We start from the raw sequence: 20,999 nt of genomic DNA on the forward strand, positions 1-20,999 counted from the left end.
TTTAAAAAAAAAAAAAAAAAAAAAAAAGAGAAGAAGATAAAAATGGAGGTTAAATGTAATGCCCAAACAAAAGAGGTTAAATGCGTAAAAAAAAAAAAAAAAAACCAAAAAAACAACCAAATAAAATGGAAGTAAAATGGTATTATACAAAATAATATAATATTATATATATATATATATATTTTTTTTTTTTTTTGGGGAAGCAATATAATATTAGAGTTGAAGTGATAATACGAGCAGAATTGAGTAATTGAGACTCATAAAATGTTTGCATGTTATATATAAACAATTAACTAGATGGTGTAGCCGTATAAATAATCTTTAACATCAAATAATTATTTTATTATTGATAATTTTCTTCGCATTATGAATTGTCAATTTATCCACAATTTGGTAACTTCGAAATTGGGCCAATATTTTTGAAAAAAGCCCAATTCAATGGTTGAGGTTCAAAAGAAGAAGAGTTTGGTTCCGACCCTAGTATGCACGTGTCACAACAAGACGTTCATAGGATGTAAATCCTGTGAAACCAAATGACTCATAAGCCCTTGAGCTGCAAAATTATAGCCCTCCCGCAGCTGAATTGAAAAGGAAAGCGAACCCTCACTCTTCCATATCCAAAATCCTTTCCAATCAAACCCACAAATAAAAATATATAAATTATATTTCTATATCCACCATCTATAACATTAAAGTGAAACTTCATTCGAGTTCTCGAAGGCTCTGGTTTTTTTCTCGCTTTGGTTTTGGTAAGTCCAACTACGATTTTTTTTTTTCCTCACCTTGTTCGTTCTTTTTGAATATTATTTTCTGATATCCAATAGTTGCGTTGAGTTTCATCTCTTATTTTTTATGCTTTTTTTAATTTTTTTTAATTTTATCTTTCTTTGTGAACACTGCTTTTGTTTTAGTTTGGGTTGTTGTTTGTGATCTTGAAGATTAGTTTATTTTGATGACCCAGTTTTTAATTATTTAGATTATGTTTAGAATGTAGGGTTTTAGCTCTTGGATAATTTGGAAAATCGGTGAAAGGAAATAGATCTATGGTAAAGAAAAACGCAAATGGAACTCTGTTGGATTATGAAAACCTATCTCAACTAGACAACTACTTCATTTTATTTAGGGTTTAGTTTTTATTTTTTTTAATTTTTTATGTGGGTGCCGCTCCAATATTAACTTATAATAGTATAATTTTGATATCTCTGCGACCTAGAAATTGGGGCATTGCAAGTTGTTTTATTCTAGTTCTCTTCCATCAAATTTTTTTTTTTCTAATTTCAGAAAATTTAAATCTGAATATAACTTTCCAAGATGTCCAGTTGGAACTTCGGAGGTTTTGTCATTTTAGATGCCCATAATTTCTTTTGCTTTAAAATTGAAGTTTGTTTTTGTTTTTGTTTTTCTGTTAATACTCTAGTTCTATTCCTCTTAAAAATTTAGTTTTAATTTAACATGTTTTGTAATATAATGAAGATTTGTAAGGTTGTATATGTTTCTGCGATATGGTTACAATCTTATCTCTAGCAGTGCATTCTGTTAAGAAAATGGTGAGGTATTGAAAATTACCCATGTATGCTTATTTGATGGGCTTTAGGGTTTGAAATAATTAGGTTTTGGGTGTTTGGTGTTGGAATGGTGAAGGCATAAGTTTAGGGTTTTTGGATGTGAAGACTAAGAGGCAAATAGGTGAGATTTCAAAGAAAACTCATTACTGGAAATTTGAGAGCAGGTGACTATGGATTTTGAAGCTGGTAATCAAACTCAGTAGTCTTCAGGATTACATGTTGTACACACTCGCTCTTACAAGTCTTGTTGTGGAGAGTTTGTTAGCACCGAAAAGAATTTCTACAAATAGTTATTTAGGTATGTTGATAGAATTTCAGGTGGTTGATGGTGACCCAGAGTGTAAGTGACAGCTTTTTTGTTACTGATCAAGTAGTCAACCTAAATGTTGCCACAACCCTCGACAAGTATCCTGTTTATTCAGTTTCCTTTTTTAGCTTGCTTGAAGTAGAAAGTTAATTGTCCTCACATTCAATTTTTAATGTTCATGATCTGAATGTGCATGCTGTTAGTATGGTGGCATATGGTCTGCCTGTGTATCTTTTCGATTTGGACTTGGCCTTTAAAGTGAGTATTTTTTTGTCAAAACCATGCAGATACCTTCACACCCAAATATTGAGGAAACTGTTAAAATAGTAGTTTCTTGACTTGTTTCCTCAATGGGGGATGCGGAAAATGTCCTTCCATCTTCAAAGAAGCGGGCTGCTTTAAGGGAAATCTCTCGAGATGATCCTGGTCTTGATGATGAGGAAGATACTTCTGAACAAGAGGCTGGAACCTTCAAGAGGGCCAGTGAGGAGGTCCTGGCAACCAGAAGAATTGTTAAAGTCCGTCGCCCTCAGACGACCTCTGCTCCCTCATCCAATCCTTTTGCTCGGATCCGGTTGGTTTCTAATGAAAGATCTAGTGAGAAAGCACCTTTGGATGATGTAGATGGAAAAACGAAATCAAGTGAGGAGAAAGAGAAAGGTAAAGATGAGGATAATAAGCAGTCAGAAAGCCATGTTAATGAAAATGAGGCTGAAGCTGCCACTGATAAAAATAATACTGCTGTAGAGGTGGAGAAAAGTAATATTGCCAGTGAGGCAACAGAACCTGTGGCTGATAATGAACCAGCTATAGCAGAAGATAAGACTGGAAGTGATGATAAGAAAGATGATGAACCAGCTGTAGGAGAAGATCAGCCTGAAAGTGATGATAAGAAAGATGATGAACCAGCTGTAGGAGAAGATCAGACTGCAAATGATGATAAAAAAGATGATGAACCAGCGGTAGGAGAAGGTAAGACTGAAAATGATGATAAGAAAGATGATGAGCCAGCTGTAGGAGAGGATGAGACTGAAAATGACGATAAGAAAGATGAATCAACTGATGATGTAGATCCAAATGCTGAAAGTTCTCGCTTGAGCTCATTCCAACAGCTTTCAAGTAGTCAAAACGCCTTCACAAATCTTTCTGGAACTGGCTTTTCTACATCTACATTCTCCTTTGGGTCAATAGCAAAGGATGGGTCTGGTACAGGTCCTGGTTCACTTTTTGGATCAAAAAGTGACCAACCTTTTGGACTTGGTTTATCCAATAATGGGAATTCCTCCCTTTTTGGCACACCAGGGGCACCTATTGTATCTAAGAGTGAGGGAAGCAGTTTCCCTTCAATGCATGAGGTTGCAGTTGAGACTGGAGAAGAAAATGAGGAAGTGGTTTTTAATGCTGATTCTGTATTGTTTGAGTTTATGGATGGAGGATGGAAGGAGCGTGGGAAGGGAGAACTGAAGATTAATGTCTCCACAACTGGAACAGAAAAAGCTCGACTCCTCATGAGAGCTAGGGGAAACTACAGGTTAATTTTGAATGCCAATCTTTACCCAGATATGAAGCTTACAAATATGGAGAAGAAGGGCATCACATTTGCTTGCGTAAATAGTACAGGGGAAGGCACAGGTGGTTTTTCCACATTTGCTTTGAAGTTCAAGGATGGTTCCATAGTCGAGAAGTTTTGCACTGTTGTCACAGAACACAAAGGCAAGACACCTGCTGCTCCTGCGGTCCTGAAGACTCCCGAAAATTCCCCCAAGGCTTCTGATGAATGAAAGGTTTGCTTGGCGTGGATGAACTGAAAATCCTATTTTCTGCGATGAAGTTTGCTGAGATAGCTGCCCTCTTTCTGTTAAAAAAATGAGAAACAGAAAAGTTGTTTTACAGTTCGGCACTTCCTAAAGTCCCTTTCTAGCAGAGTTAATAGAGTCATGTCTGTTTTGTTGTAGTTTAATTTTTCGGTCTCTAAAAGTATGTTAAAACTTCATTTTGGGTAAATCTTGGTCCGGTCTGCTTAAAGCACTAGAGGTGTTGGATGTTTGAGACGTAGTTCTACAGTTGGCCTTTCTTACTCTAGACTACAAATTCCTAAATAAATTAGCACAGCACATTTGCCCCCATAAAAAAGAATAGTCCAGGAAAAAGTTTCATATCAAGATTTTTTATTTTTTTTATTTATTTTTTAATATTTAAAACTTTTAATAGCATTATCAATGTATGAATTCAAAAGTTTGCATTTTTCTCCGTTGTTTTTTTATTTTTTTAAAAAAGAAAAATAATAGTTTGGTTGAGATTAAAATTATATAGAAAGACTTGCACGTCTTCTATCTAATTGGATATTTATTGTCGTATCTATTTAATAATAAATATATAATTTCCAATGTAATTCTAAAATTTTCATGTTTTTTTTTTTAATAATAGCGGTAAAATAATGAAGATAGGGAATATAATTCACTCACAAATACATGTTAGTCTTCAACTGGGTATTTCTCTAAAATAGAATCATGTAGCAAACCTTATATTGTAGTCTTTTTATCTCAAGCTCTATGGCCAATTCCCCCGTTCTCCAATATAATAATAAATAAATAAATAAATAAATAAACCTCGTTTTTGTGGGTGAACTCAAAATTGGAAGATACGAACTAGAAAAACAAACCAGTTTCTCTTGCTGCCAATTTTAGAGTCGAGATTGGTCTTCATGTGATATTTGGTAGACTGTCCCAGGTATTCATAAGACTTTATTCATCTCTACAATAATTTACAACTTCAGAACATAACAGAAAATCTTATTTAAGCAGTGATCAATTGCTGGAGCAGGCAGGCATCTGTGCAAGATTCCACAAAACTTTTTACCTTCTCTTCATCATCTGACACTTTGGAAAATTAAATATATCAGAAAACATGTGAATTTATGTCTGAGAAAGATACAGAGAGAGAGAGAGAGACTTACCAAACTTGTATTTGCTGCTGAAATTTGTGCACAAAGTAGAAGCACAGCCAAGCATGCAGAAATAGTGTTTGTCATCTTCGTTGCCACCCTCAGAAATAGTCTTCTTACTGCAGTCTTTCAAGCACTCAAAGGGACATGAAATTGGGAAAATTCTGGATTTGATGCAGTCGATCAGACATTTCTCATAGCACTTCTTGGAAGAAGCTGTGGACTGCCCCACAAACATCACCACCATTACCATGCAAAGAATCATAACCGAACTTACTCTTCTTCTCTCTTCCATTTTTTTTTTTTTTTTTCCTTGTAAATTTCAGCTAGGTTGTAGAGTGCACGTCTTTCACTTGTAAAGAGGTTTAGTTATAAAGAGTCGGTTAGTTAGTCAGTCCTACAAAATTATTGAGAGGATTGTGTGATTGATTGTAATAATTAATGAAGGGGATGTTTATTTGAATTGGAGGATTACATATGTTTATGATTTTCAACCTAAACTGCTTCTGAAAACATTTATAAATACTAATTAACTCCATAAATGAGCAAACTACAGTTCAATTTGCCATCCCTTCTGAAATCTGAAAGAAATTAAAAGTGCTAATGGTCTTTCTTTAACTTTTAATTGTTCAGCTATAAATTATGCATGGATCCTCTCTATAGTCTCTCATTAATATAAGGTACTTGATTGAACTTTTCTTCCTTAAGAAAAGTTTTACCTTCCCATTTTCACTTTTCAGTAGCAATTAAAATGTGTGTGTGAGAGAGAGAGAGAGTCTAAGAAAAGTTTTACCTTCCCATTTTCACTTTTCAATAGCAATTAAAATGTGTGTGTGTGAGAGAGAGAGTGTATGTACGGGAGAGAGAGAAAGAGATATGGTAGTTCGTATCTTTTTACATTTTTTTTTTCTATCTTATAGATGGTAGCTTTTTTTAATTACAATTTAGAAAATGAGGATTCTTATCTAGATCAAAGTTTGAACCTTAAAGATGTGCTATTAATGGTAAAATCATTGGATCAAATCTGGGAATTCATAAAAGATAGTAGTTTTAGTGTGCATTTTTTTTTTTTGTTATTTAAAGGAAACGACATGGTTAACTACAAATTGGCTTTTTATTTTTTAATAACTGTGGTGAGTGTATTCAGTTGATTGCTGTTTGTATTTAAAAACGTCCTTTGGCAGCAAAAGTAAAGCACCTGTCAGAATACATTGTAATTTCTTAAGCCCAAGAAGAGCCATAAAGTTAACCATGGTCCAATATATAGTGAACCATGATCCAATATATAATTCCACGGTCCATTGTTTACTTCATCTCTCAGAATAAAGGTCAGAGATACAAGAAGACCCTACGGAGTGAGTATCGATGTGGTCTATCAGAGTTTCTTATGGTTTCCCTCAAAATTTATATCCCATAATCACTTACCAAGAATGAAATATATATATATATATGTATGTATATAAAATAAACAATATATCAATGGCTAGCAATGTCAGTCCACTTTGAAGTACAAAAAAGCTTTCCTTTTCTTTACATTTTGTAAGCATGTGTTCGGAAGGGCTATGCAATTGTCACATGCTGTCATTTTGTGCATCCCAAGTCAACCTGACTGGTTCACGGGCTGAATTTGCAGAACCACAACAATAATTAACAATATGACCTCATCAACTCTTTCATGATTTTAGGCAGGGTTATCCACTACATTAATAATTAATCATTTTTAATTTTACGGCCAAAAAAGTAATGTATTTTTTAGCTGTTGCCCTACAAATTTTAACTTTTTGTTCTGCGGACACAGAAGCCAAAAACCCCACACCCACATGATGTTAGTGGTCCCCCATTAATATTACCCACTTGGAATAAGCAAAGTGCTCAACATTAAAAATTTGTAGCATGCTCATCCGTGACCCTTCTGAGCAAGTGGTTTAATATATAGCACCAAATTTTTGTCCTGATTAGTCTGAGGGAGTATTTTCAAGCATCCACCTAAAATGGATCCTGCTCTTAAATTTTATTTTTCTATCCCCTATTCTATATCGTACTCCTTTTGACAGACAATAGGATGTCTTTACAGATGGAGAGAGACACAAAATAAATAAATAAATAAATAAATAAAAAACCAGCATCAATAACAACTCCCTGTGCAATAATATTGATCAATCAACATTCAGTTTAAATTACATTATGTCAAGGTGAAAGAATGAAAGGCTTGAAAAAACATCAATAAAACCAACTCCCATTATTTCCTCTTAAATTATGTGGTGTTGATTAATTCTTGGTGCATATCCCTGAGCAAGAGTCTACACAGCCTTCAACTTTCTTTGAATCTGAAAAAAGAAATAAAAAAAATTATTAAATATTTATACATACATATATATATATATATATATATATATATTTATATAAAAGAAGGAAAAAAAAAAACATAAACGTTATCTGAAAAGAAGAAGAGAGAATAAGAAGGAATAGACTTTTACTTGGGTTCTGTTTGGTGCTGTAATTGGAACACAAAGATGAAGCACATCCAAGCTTGCAGAAGTAATTGCTGTTTGTTTCTGATAGTTGAAGAGTAGAAGAAGGAGGTACTATGCAGTTTTTCAAGCATTGCAGGGCACAAGAAGAGGCAGTGTTGGTGGGTATGATTACACAGAGAAGGAAGCAGCCTCCATAGCAGCTTGCAAATGAAGCACTAGTACTAGAGGGAACCATTAGCAGAAGTCCCACCACCGCGAAAACCATCATCATTCTTTTCATATCTCCCATGCTTGTTTTGCTAAAGATATTGATGAATGATGACCTAACACAACCCCCTTCTTTTTTTTTTTTGGCAGGAAATAGAAGTTTGATTTTCATAGCACATAGATTGCCCATTTATATAGGCCCTCAATCGGTTGGTAGATAGAGGAGAAAAAATAATTAAATAAATAAGGGACAGCCAAAGCTAAGTTGGCGTCGTTTACAGAACTGTAAAATTAAAATTTACCAAATTTGCTGCTAGGATTCGTTGAGCCATCAGCCATTTAGGATAATAAATAATTCAGCTACTTACTAAAAGGTAAAAGCTTTTGACAACTATATATTGATCCGTACATAAAAAATAAAAAATTATTAAATTGAAGAAAGTTGTGACACTTTCTACGGTGGATGAATGTAGATCTTATGTTCTCATTTTCGGTTCATATCCTTCGGATTAATAATAGATTTTTAACTCATTTTAAAAATGGTTGTTTAATTTAATTTTTCATTTCTTCATTAATAATTTTAAATTATAAGATGATATTAATAAGAAAAGGAGATAGGAAAAATAGGGTGAAAGTTCCGCATCAAACTTGGTTGACCTTAATTACTTTGGTGCTAATATTGGTGTACTAATTGGATGCCTGTTTTTTTATTTGGGATTTTACATCTATATAAGCATGTATGAAATAAAGTTATTCTTGCCTAATTGACACCCATAAATTATCCTATTCAACAGGAGAAGACCAAAAATAAAAATAAAAAAATAAAAATAATAATAATAATAATAATAGTAGCAGTAGGCATAAAAAGATAAGTAAAGCTCCTTATCTGCATTACTCTTTTAACTTGCAAGAAAATAACCAAAATACAGAGCATAGACAAAACAGAGTCTAAATCACAAATTCCCTGAAAATAAACCTCTTAAGTTTGATTGCCAATAATGTTGCCAAGATATTAGTGGGCGCAATATTATCAATGGAAATGAAAGCAATAATGCAAACACAATTATCCAAGTGGAGGAGAAATTGATGTATCAGACAAGAAAGCGTGCAAGTAAAGCATACATGCAAGTTTGCATATATGCATTCTTCATTATATTGTGTTGACCTTGATCCACAATCATTCCACATTTCTCACTGCAAATGACACATTTATTTACTCAAACTAAGCATGTTATATATCTTCATCAAATGCAATATCTTTACTTATAATAGTTTTATTTTCTTCTTAAATCTTTTAGCCACAACCTATTTACCTTTTAACTCCATCAGAATATCCTAAAAGAACAAACACTTTGGTGTTTAGGTTCAAGCATCCCCTCATTTTTAGCTGTACAACCAAAAATTTTTAAGCTTATAAATTAAACAACACTTTTACACAAGTGGTTTAATGTGGGGAGGACATATAGCATCAAATCTTTTCTTATTGCAGAAAGGAGGAATTTTCAAGCATCTTAAAAGCAATCTGGATCTTCTGTTTCATTTTCTTATTCCCATTCGGCATTAGTATTTTCCAAATATTGTTAATTATTTTTAGTTCTGCAATGGACAAGAATACTTGTTTCTATAATATTTGATCTTAAAGAGGGGGGAAAAAAAAAAGAGTCTAAAAGGACAACTAAAATAAAATAAAAAACAAAACTCTTTGAGCAACATATAAATATATTGATTATCACCAGTTTATTTCATATTACATTTATTTCTGCAAGAATAAACATCGAAGTCTAAAAGAACGAAGGTTTTAATTAAAGCATTTCATTAACTAAAACCACCTCCGATAACTTAATTATTTCTTCTTAGTTATGTGGTGATTAATTCTAGGTGCATATCCCTGAGCAAGAGTTTACACAGCCTTCAACTTTCTTTGAATCTGAAAAAAGAAACAAAAAATTGTTAATTATATATATACGAAAAAAAAAAACAAAACATAAAAAGGAAAAAGAAGAATGGAGAATAGGGAAGGAATAGTTACTTGGGTTCTGTTTGGTGCTGTACTTAGTACACAAAGATGAAGCACATCCAAGCTTGCAGAAGTTTTTGCTGTTTGATTTTGATAGTTGAAGACTAGAAGAAGGAAGTATGCAGTCTTTCAAGCATTTAAAGGCACAAGACGCGGCTTCTTTGCCTGGTGTGATTACACAGACAGCGAAGCAGCCTCCAAAGCAGCTCAAGAAATCAGCATTAGTAGTGGGAGCCATAACCAGAAGCCCCATCACCAAGAAAGCCATTACCATTCTTTTCGTATCTTCCATTGCTTGTTTTGCTACTTAAAGATATTGGTGAATGATTTGTTAGACTAATACAAGTAGTTTGATGATTTTGTTGGCACAGAGATTGCCTATATTTATAGACTCTCAGTTGCATGGTGTATCGAAGAAAAAAAAGAAAGAACAGGAACAGCTAAGTTGGTGTTATTTACAGAATTGGAAAATGAAATCCGCTGCAATGATTAGTTGAGCCATTTAAGTTATAATTCTGTTACTTGCTCAAAGGTCAAAGTTTTTTACAATTATTGAGCAACGTAGAAAAAGAAAAAAATTATTAAATTAAAGGAAAGCTTGAACACTTTTTAGTGAATTTATTTAAATTAAAGGAAAGAATATCTAACACATTCAAGTCTGGATCTTCTATTCTCTTCTCTATTCACCAAATTTATATACTATGTGTAGTACTACGATATCACAATTTTTTATCAAATTTATTTAATAGATATTAATTGATGTATTTATATAAATTAAATCTGAAAAAGTAGACCTTTAAATTAATGAGTAAGTTTAAAAAAAATTAACCAATTAACTGTTATCACCTCATTTATCACATTATTTTATAAATAATTTTAATAAATATTTTGATCTAGCATTATCGATAAGAAAACAATATGAGTATAAAATTTATCGATTCTTAACAGTGAATTTAAACAAATTTGGAAACGAATAGAGAAGATAAATTATGAAACTAAAATAATGAACTTCCAATCCGAGAAGATAAGGAAAAACCTTCTTCTTCTTTATTTTTTTTTTTTTTTTTTTTTTTTTTGGGGTAATGTGGTTTTCTTTTCCTTTCTTTTTTTTTTTTTTTTCTGTTTTCTTTTTTTTTTTTTTTTTTTTTTTGGTTAACCTTTAAGCTCTGTAGTTTATGTATTTTATTAACAATGTGGTATACACATATATGTTTGTTTTAAATTGAGAAAAAATTTGTCGTGGTTAATTACTTAGTTGCAGCTCTTAAAGTTCGCTCAAACAAATCTGAACTGTTTTATGCTCAAACTCATAACAGCGAAGTTACACATATGGATCAAGATAGAATCTGTTCGGAAGCAGAAACATATATTAATTAATAATTATGCCTCCAAAAATATAATAGTACCATAACCACATGCAATGAATTGGTCGATAAATCTTTATACCAAGCTATTTTCTGACAAATAATTTCTGGTGCAACTCCCAGAGCAAGACCCTACCCAGAACAATTGGGTCTGACTTTTTGAAAGGGGTTTTGCAGCATTTGAAGGGGATCTTTGCATATTATTGGCTTTTATTTACATGCTTAGTTACCCAATAATAAAAATAAAAAAATAAAAAATAAAAAATAAAAAATAAACCATGAAAAACCCAATTGTTAAAAGAAATCAGCCTATTTGAGGAAATAAATAAATAAACAAAAAACAGGGTTTGGTTGTCAAAGTTCATGATCTGCGTCACTCTTTTAAGTTCAAACTCGATAAAATAACCCGACTAGGGCATAGACTAGCCAGAGTCAAACTTAATTACCAGAAAATAATTAAAACTCTAATATATTTTAAACAACGGAAATTAAAGTTAATATATGGAGGAGAAAAAAGAATTGATTGACGGGACAGTAGAGCATGCAAGTAAAGCATACATACAAGTTTGCATGCATTCTTTATAACACTGTGTTAACATTGGATATGCATAAGCATTCCACATTTCTCAAACTGCAAATCACACATTTTGTCACAACACCATTTCTTTGCTGATTCATTAATGATGACCAACTCCATGACCCTTCAGCCAATGAAGTTAATCATCATGCCTACTCCCCTTGTCTCTTGTTAGTTGATAGGTGCTGGAGAGGATTAAATCTTTGTGAGATGATTGATCGATCTTTGAACTTGTTTTACCGGTGACTCGACACCTTGAAAATTTCCTGCTTTATATCGAGGTTCTGGTTGTTGATCTTGCTGGAGTTCAAATTCTTGATAGTCTTCTTATCTAGTTCTTTTTCTGAATCTATGAATTTCAAAGCATAATTGTCTTCATCAAATACAACAACTTCTACTTATAATAGTTTCATATCTTTTTAAATATTTTATCCACAGCCTATGTCTTTTTAACTGCTTCAGGATATCCTTAGAACATACAATTTTGTGATCCAAGTTCAAGCTTCCCTTCATTTCAAGTTGTAAAACCAAAGATTTTAAGCTTAAAATTTGGAGCGTGCTTATCTGTGACCGACAAGTGGTTTAATCCAGGAGGATAGGATAGCAATCTTAAATTTCTTCTTAATTAGTTTGGGGGGAGTAATTTCAAGCATCTTAAAAGGAATTTGGATCTTTCATTTTCCTCTTCGCATTCGACATTAGTATTACCCAAATATTATTAGTTATATTTACTTCCGCATTGTACAAGAAAGCTTGTTTTGATAATACGATGTCTCAAGGAAAAAAATTGAAAAAAAAAAAAAAATCTGTCTGAGCATGCAATATATATTGATTAGTTACCATTTTATTGCAAATTACATTATATGGCTGTGGGAATAAACATCAAGTCTATAAAGATTGGAAGGCTTTAATTAAAACAATTCATTTATTAAATTCAACTCCCGTCATTTTATTTCTTCTAATGTGGTGATTAATTCTAGGTGCATATCCCTGAGCACCAGTTTACACAGCCTTCAACTTTCTTTGAATCTGGAAAAAAGAAACAAAAAGATTGTTAATTTTATATAGACAAAAAAATAAACATAAAAGGAAAAAGAAGAAGAGAGAATAGGGAAGGAATAGTTACTTGGGTTCTGTTTGGTGCTGTACTTGGTACACAAAGTTGAAGCACATCCAAGCTTGCAGAAGTGTTTGCTGTTTCATTTTGCTAGTTGAAGACTAGAAGAAGGAAGTATGCAGTCTTTCAAGCACTGAAAGGCACACAGGATGCGGCTTCTTTGACCGGTGTGATAACACAGGTAGCAAAGCAGCCTCCAAAGCAGCTCAAGAAATCAGCATTAGTAGTGGGAGCCATAACCAGAAGCCCCATCACCATGAAAGCCATTACCATTCTTTTCATATCTTCCATTGCTTGTTCTTTGGCTAATTAAAGATATTGATGAATGATATTGATAGACCAATACAACTAGTTTGCTGATTTTGTTAGCACAGAGATTGCCTATATTTATTGACTCTCAATTGGATGGTGTATAGAAGAAACAAAGGTTGGACAGGAACAGCTAAGTTGGTCTTGTTTACAGAATTGGAAAATGAAACCGACTGCTAGGATTAGTTGAGCCATTTAAGCTAATATATAATTCAGCTGCTTGCTAAATGGTCAGATTTTTTTGACAATTATTGACCCGTGTAGAAAAAGAAAAAATTATTAAAAACAAAGGAAAGCTTGGACACTTTATGGTAGATTTATTTAAGTTAAAGGAAAGAATATCTGACAATCTAATGGTAATTTCGAACAAATTTGGCAAACAATAAAATAAAAGTTCTGTTTAAAGATGTGTTATATATATTTGTTTGTTTTCAATTGAGAAAACTGTGACTTGGTTAAACTGTGTGGCAGCTCTCAACGTTAGCGCTAAAAATTTTGCAAACAATTGGTCTGATTTTTTGAAAGGGGTTTGTGGCCCTTGCTATATGCATTAATGGGATTTTTGCATATTCTTGGCTTTTGTTTACATGCTTAATCAATCGATTAAAAAAAACATTTTTTTCGTGATCATCAGCTACCATGGAAGGAACAGAGTGTTTGGTTTCTGCTTCTATAATGATCATACAATGCATAGAAATCCACAGGATTAACATCATCACTAAACACCTCCTAGTATTCCTATTTCTTTCCAAATTTTGATGTAGATGGAGTACAAAAACCAGAATTCATAGCTGGGCTTAATTTGCAGCTAGCAATATACATTAGTGGTCTACGTGTAGGTTGATTAACGCATGAAGTATTTAACCCATAAACTTGAGTTCTTGTATAAGAAGCACTGGTCTGTGGAGCCTTGAATTACATATATTAAACAAAATATTCAGTCCATAATTTGTTTTAATTTTTCTTTTTATTTTCTTAAAGAAATGAAGCATATCCCTCGATTCTTCTTATGGGCCATTTTCTTATTACTATTCTTTTAATATATTAGATTATATGTAGGTTACAATGTCAATATTTTCTCCACGAGGGACCAAAGTTCACAGACTACAAAGTTATTAATAAAAAGAGCCACAAGCAAAGGCATTACCTTTGAAAAGATTGAGAAGTTCACGTACAATTTAAACAATAAATTATACTAGTTAAAGTCATAAATTTAATACAAAATTTGGTTAAAAACAAAAAACTGGAAGCACTTCTGATTTTTTTTTTTTTTGGAATTATTTTTGTATTGACTATCTTTTTAATTATTTTTTATGTAGGATTTTTTTTTTCTTTTTCCTTTTTTTTTTGGGTCGGTTTATTGTGTGCATACTGTGTTAATTTTTTGACACCTGCAGGCAACCAAAGTTTTTGGGTATATAAAATAAAATTACCCAAATCCCTCCTTTAACTAAACCAATCCAACTAAATAAGACCTAAATTTTCACAGAACTAAATACTTGAGTTTGTTTTATTGTAGATATAAGGGGTGAAAAAAGAGGAGAGATGGAAAAAGTCTCTCACATAAAGTCACGTACAATCTCTTTTAACAACTAATTAAGCAGATGGTTTCGAGTTGCAGACGTTGGTCACACAACCTTCCATCTTCGTTGAATCTGCCACAATAAAAGAACCTTTTTGTGAGCATCTTTATATTAGATAGGAAAACAGATTAATTACCAGAATTTAGAAAGGGAAAAAGAAGATTAATATTATCCCAAAGAGAACCAAATTAATGTAAATCCTGGATATATATATATATATATATATGAAAATATTATTATATGAAAATTTACCATCATAGGAATCAACACAAGAGTCTATCGAACAACCAAGTTTGCAATAGTACACAAGTTGAGTGGCCAGGGAAGCATCAATGCAAAGAGGCATTTCTTCATACGTTTCCAGGCACACGGCAAGAATTTCTTTGGCACATATGGAATCATTTTCCTCATATCCATGATGCATTCAAAATAGCAGTTTGCATAGCATTTATTAAACCTTGAAATTGCTTGCCCAAACAGCATCACCATACACATAACCACTACAACAACTACCTTCATTTTCATTTTTCAGCTACGTACTTTATATTATAAGATATTGTTTTTGTTTGCTCTTCCCTATTGAAAATGAAAATGCACTTCTTATTTAAACCTCATATATTACATTAAATGTGCATATCTCTAGGTCCAAATTAATTTGATCCCGCCTAATGAATAATGTGTATATCAATACATGTTTTTCCTTATTAAATGGGGCAAAAGGAATTAAAGCAGCTCAAAAATTTCTTTATAGAGTAATAAATTAGATTGTAAGCCCTTATGTTGCTTTACTTGGTGATAAATTAACCAGCAAACATTGATTGGATTACTATATGTTCATTTATATATAAACAGCAACTAAGTTCACATCAAATCGATTTGGTGGCTTTAGTATTAGAATATATATATATATATATATATATATATATATATTTTTTTTTTCTATAGCTCTTGAATCGTTTCAAGACTTTAAACGTTGGAATTTAAAAATCACCTGTCTAATATTAATTTTTTGACATGCTAAAATTTTATGCAAGGAAAATAAACATTGTAAGAATCGATGAACTGTAAATATATTTTAAATTTTACATCTTCAAGCAGTCGATCCAAAAGTTAATAATAAAACTATTAGGTCGATTTAATGTGAATTTGGAAAATACATATATATATAATTGATTTTCTATGAGATATATCCCAATTTATTTTGAGAGATATATTGATTATAAAGATATTATCAATAGGATTCACATACTTTTAATGTGATTTAAATAACTATCTTTACGAATTCACTATCCATATCAATTAGGGAGCGGATATTGGTTTGATTTGATTGGTTTTTTTACATTTTTTTTTTTAATAAATTGAACCAACTTAACTGATAGGAGAAGCCAAACCAAACCGTACTGACCATCATCCATTGGTTCAATTCGATTTAATCAGTTTATTATTATTTTTTTAATTTTTTAATATTTTTTAATAATTTGAATTTATTATTATTATTATCTTACATTAAATAATTTAAAACATAAAAATATATTAAAAATATAATTAATTATAATAAAAAGATTTTTAAAAAATTATATATATAGTCAATTTCGTTTGACTTGGATTAAAAATTACTAAAATCAAATCTAACCAACCATAAGTAAAAAAAAAACTAAACCAATTCAATTTGGTTAGTTTGATAGGTCCAAATTAATTTATGCTCACCCCTAATATCAATAATGTTATAGATTCCAAATTATTTATTAAATTTATTTGTCAAACGACATGGCAAATGATGTATCTATTTTTAATTGGCTGTTACTATGTTTTACTTATTCATTCATAGATTACATGAATATTTCATTCATTAATATATAATTATGTGTCATATAGTTAATATATTTGATGAACAATTTAGTATCCCTAACATTACTGTTTCCATATTAAAATTTTATTTTAAAAATTAAAAAAGAAAAAGATTTTGTTAAACTAAGTGGGCCACAAAGTATAAACACAAATAGAAATTGAGATGAAAATTAATTGTTATATATTGTGGAATATTTTTTTTTTTTTTGGGATTTTTTTTTCTTTGAAACACTCACCCGATCAATTCTATATAATTAAATTAGACCAATAAAGAAAATTATTTAATATGTAGTTTTTTTGTTGCTTTTAGTTGAATTTTTTTAGATTCTTACATATGTTTTTTGTTTTTTGGTGAAATTGAGTTTTGAATTTTTCTGAATTGATATATCTATCTTTTGTTTTCGGGTGAAGTTATCAAGTTTTGAAACCATAACCTTAAAAATCTTTGACTCTAATACCAAAGTTAAATTACTTTTTATTCTAAAAGTTTAGCTATTGAGATGTGATCATCTTTTTTTTATACTTTTTTTCTAGCACTTTTTGGTTGGTTTATTGTGTATGAACAATGTCAATTTCTTGACATACCAGCAACCAAAAATTAACATGCTAATTTATCAAAGAAAAATTATTATTAGTACTTGAGTTTGTATTATTACAAATATTTATTGGGGGAAAAAGAAAAAAGGAAGAGAGATACAAAATTCCCTCACATTAAGTCACAGACAACCCATTAATATATAACTAATTAAGCAGGTTGTGTCGAGTTGCAAACGTTGACTGAGCACTGGTTCACACAGCTTGTCATATTCCTTGAATCTGCCACAACATCATAGAATCTTGTCTTAAAATCTTTAATGATAGAAAAACAGATATTATCCAGGGAAAAAAAAAAAAAAACAATGTAAATCCTGGATAATGAAATATACGATATTGGTGAAACTGAATGGTGCATATAAATATATAGATAATTACCATCAAAGAAATCAGGACAAGAGTCAATTGAACAACCAAGTGAGCAATAGTAAGGTTGAGTGGTGGCCTGAGAAGTAACTTCACCATCAAAAATGCATTTCTTCAAACATTTCCAGGCACATGGCAAGAATTTCTTTGGGAGTTTGATGAATGGAAACTGTTTCTTAAATTCTAGTATGCACCCCAAGTAGCAGCTACCATAGCATATTTCAAACTTAGCCAATGCTTGCCCAAACAACATTATCATACACATACCCACTACAACAGCTGTCTTCGTTTTCATTTTTTTTTTTTTTTTACTTCTTTTTTTTTTTTTTCGTTTACTTTATATTTGTATACTGCTTTGATCTCCCTCGGTGAAAAGGTACACTTATTTATATATCCATTATATAATATTAAATTTATTAATTTGATCCCTCCTAATAACTAATGTGAATATTAAGTTGACTCTCCTAATACTTAATGTGCACATCAATAAATTTCGCTTCGTAAATAGTGGAAAAAATTATAACGGCTCATAAATTTCTAAAATTTTTACTGAGCCATCTTATATATGTCTAAATTGATGGGTCCACATGTGGGTCCCATTCACTTTCGTGAGTAAAAAATCATACGGTCCTGAGTCCATCGAAAATTCGCTTGAGGAGAAGGTAATGCATGTAACGGTAGACCATGTTATTTTTTGTCATTTTCAATAGTCACTTGCAATGTAAATTAGAAATACTATAGCTCTATACAATGTCAAAATAACCATGTGAAAACCGATAAAATAATTGTTGACTATTTAATTATAAATCACATTAACTCACTCATGTGAAGGTTTCATAAGATAGTACTTCCATAAAATTAGTATGCTTTGGTGGCTGGTTATACATTTAAAAAAACAAAAAGAATTGCAAATATCGAATGAATTAATATGCATATATAAATAGAGTTTTGCAGTTTGTCAGCACGGATCATCATCAACTATGAAATCAGTGCTCATCTGATAAAATATTAATTGATTATATTTAATATAATTTTTTTAATTTTTAAAATTAAAATTATAATATGGAAAAGTGAAACTTTAATGGCAAAGCCATTTCCAAAGGAGTTTTTTAAAATAAAAAGTATTTCTTAATGATATAGAGTATCTTTTAATACAAGAAGTAAAATTTTATAAAGTTTTCCAACATTATTATATGATGCTTTTTATTTTATTTTTTTTTTATAAACATTTATTATAATGTTTATTTCTCTCGTTTTTCACTTGAATTTCCTATCAATTATTAATAATCAAAAGATAAAAAAAAAAAATTCATAACTAAAACATAAAAGGTGGCCTAAATGACAATTAATTACTATATATTGCGGAATATATTAACCCATATACAATTTTGTTTTTCTAATTTTTTCCATACGTCAAACTATCATTTAAGAAATCGATAAATGTTTAAAGAAATCCGTGAGATGACTATAAATTCAAAATACTTCTCTCACCTGATTTTTTAAAAAAAAAAAAAAGAAAAAGAAAAAAACACTCTCACCTGATCAATTCTATCTTACAAAATTGGATCAATCAAGAAAATTATTTTATAGGTAGCCGCTTTTTTTTTTTATGTTGCTTTTAGTTGAACTTTTTTGAGCTCGAATTTGATTTTATATTTGTTTATTATTTTTGGGGTAAGATTGCCGAGTTTTAAACACAAAACTTCAAAAATTTTAATTCTAATACTAAAATTAAATTATCATTTATTTTAAAAATTTGTAAAATTTATACTGAACTGCCTCTTATAGATGTCCAAATTAAATGGTCCACATGTGGATCCCACTCATTTTGTGAGTGAGGACCATGTGGTCCCAGGTCTATGCAAAACTTGTTTTAGTTGAATTGAATGCATGTAACCGTTCACCATGTTATGTTTTATAATTTTCAGTAATCACTTGCTGTGTAAATTGTAAAACCCATGGCTAGCGACACACAATGCAAAAATTACGCCCATGAAAACCTATAAAATAACCGAAAAAACTTCAATATGAGAGAGAGGGTCATGTGCACCGGTTGCATCGAAGACTTCATCTAAGATATAACTTTTGACTATTTGACTATTCGACTATAAATGATGTAACTTTTTTTTTGATAAATGACTATAAATAATGTAACTTACTCACCTAAAGGTTACACAAAATAGTATTTCCATAATCAATAATAATATAACAAATATAAAAATGTTTATTAAATAAATTTATCCAAATGACACATATTAAAATATTTTTAATTGATACATTTATAAAACTTAAATATAAAAAATAAATTCTTAAAATTAATAAGTGAATAAAAAAAAATAAACCAATTAAATATTTACCATATTATTTGATAAATAAATTTGATGAATATTTTAATAACTCTAGTATTGTTGTTCCATTAAATTAGTATGATTAGGTAGGTTATCTTCTTCTTCTTCTTCTTCTTTTTTCTTTAAAAAAAAAAAAAAAAAAAAAAAAACCACCTTGCAAACATTAAATCAATTAGTATGCATATATACATAAGAGTTTTCCAATTTATTAGCACAAATCATCATTAACAACGGAATCAGTGCTCGTTTAATGAATATTAATTGCTTGTATTTAATATAATTTTTTTAATTTTTAAAATTAAAATTATAATCTAGGAAAGTGCAACTTTAATAGTAACCAATTAAGTTTCATATTAATAAGAAAACCTCCCATTAAACATGGTATCACATAATCTATATTATTTCAAATTATCATATGATATATATATATATATATATATTCAGTGTCCTATAATTATTTACAACATCATAAAATATTAAAATAAATCTTGTAGGTCCCATTCGATATATTATTAAATGTTTGATTGTGAGTGGTATTTGACACTGCCATGTCACTAATACACTAGGTGTTTATAAATTTTTCTTCATAATGGATGCGAAATGGTTAAAAAAAATAGCATTTTTCATACATAAATCTGTAAGTAATGCAGTCAAGGGAGATTGGCGGAGATACTAATTAAAATGGTTATTAAAGGCCTTCGAAGTTACTAATTTATTTATTGGAGAAGACTGACTGGCAATCCCCTTATTAATAGCTAGCTTCTTATAATTAATTTCAGAGCTGTTCATTAATAGGTTGCTAAGTGGACCAAAAATAATAATTATATTGGGGACTATATCTTTTAAGTAATATTGGTCCGCACTTGACAAAAATAATAATAATAATAATAATAATAATAATAAAATTAATTAGTATTGCGGAATCTAATAACGCTTGCGCAGTTCATTCTTCTAACTTTTGCCACATGGAATTTAACCATTTAAAAAAAAAAACCTTCGCCTCGCAGAAAGGTACGAAAATACTAGAACATGCCCTATCATCAATGAGATAAGTTTATTATTATTATTATTATTTTGTATTATTATTGTTTTTTTTTATAATTAACGGTATTGTCGATTTGTTACAGATTCAAATCTGGACAGAAAAAGATATGGAAGCTAAAAAACAATAACCTCTATCGCTATTTATTGTTATTGTTATTAGAAGAAGAGGAGGACCAGCTTTATTGGCGGCAAAGCTATCTATCCGAAGAGAACTACAAGGTTAAATATGTTTGATATATATATATATATATAAATATCAAGCGCTTTTTTCCTAGCAGTACTTGCTCCCCTCAGAATCCCCATGCCGTGAAACGCTCTTCTTTTTGCTACGCTCG

General features: G+C 30.6%; 2 protein-coding genes and 1 long non-coding RNA gene across 3 annotated transcripts; 1 reads left to right on the top strand and 2 right to left on the bottom strand.

Moving 5' to 3' along the window:
* Window positions 1–565: 565 nt before the first annotated feature.
* Window positions 566–3,900, top strand: LOC107406852 (nuclear pore complex protein NUP50A). The gene is made up of 2 exons (XM_048480524.2): window positions 566–749; window positions 2,160–3,900. The coding sequence occupies exon 2, from the start codon at window positions 2,223–2,225 to the stop codon at window positions 3,651–3,653; it is 1,431 nt and encodes a 476-aa protein (XP_048336481.2). The 5' UTR covers window positions 566–749; window positions 2,160–2,222; the 3' UTR covers window positions 3,654–3,900.
* A 250-nt stretch (window positions 3,901–4,150) lies between these two features.
* LOC132805005 (uncharacterized) lies at window positions 4,151–5,302 on the bottom strand. Its single transcript, XR_009640373.1, has 2 exons — window positions 4,829–5,302; window positions 4,151–4,751 (listed from the first exon to the last, which is right to left on the bottom strand). It is a non-coding gene; the product is annotated as an uncharacterized LOC132805005 (long non-coding RNA).
* A 1,641-nt stretch (window positions 5,303–6,943) lies between these two features.
* On the bottom strand, window positions 6,944–7,696 carry LOC107406758 (thionin-like protein 2). Its single transcript, XM_016013953.4, has 2 exons — window positions 7,294–7,696; window positions 6,944–7,143 (listed from the first exon to the last, which is right to left on the bottom strand). The coding sequence occupies exons 1-2, from the start codon at window positions 7,685–7,687 to the stop codon at window positions 7,085–7,087; spliced, it is 453 nt and encodes a 150-aa protein (XP_015869439.4). The 5' UTR covers window positions 7,688–7,696; the 3' UTR covers window positions 6,944–7,084.
* Window positions 7,697–20,999: the final 13,303 nt, after the last annotated feature.

The sequence above is a fragment of the Ziziphus jujuba genome, chromosome 1 (assembly GCF_031755915.1).
Source record: "Ziziphus jujuba cultivar Dongzao chromosome 1, ASM3175591v1".
Lineage (NCBI taxonomy): Eukaryota > Viridiplantae > Streptophyta > Magnoliopsida > Rosales > Rhamnaceae > Ziziphus > Ziziphus jujuba.

Excerpts from the sequence above, each read along its gene's own strand:
- LOC107406852 (XM_048480524.2), top strand. The coding sequence starts at position 2,223 with ATGGGGGATGCGGAAAATGTCCTTCCATCTTCAAAGAAGCGGGCTGCT.
- LOC107406758 (XM_016013953.4), bottom strand. The coding sequence starts at position 7,687 with ATGGGCAATCTATGTGCTATGAAAATCAAACTTCTATTTCCTGCCAAA. Across the intron at positions 7,144-7,293 it reads CAGCACCAAACAGAACCCAA|ATTCAAAGAAAGTTGAAGGC; the intron begins GTAAAAGTCTAT and ends TTCTTTTTTCAG.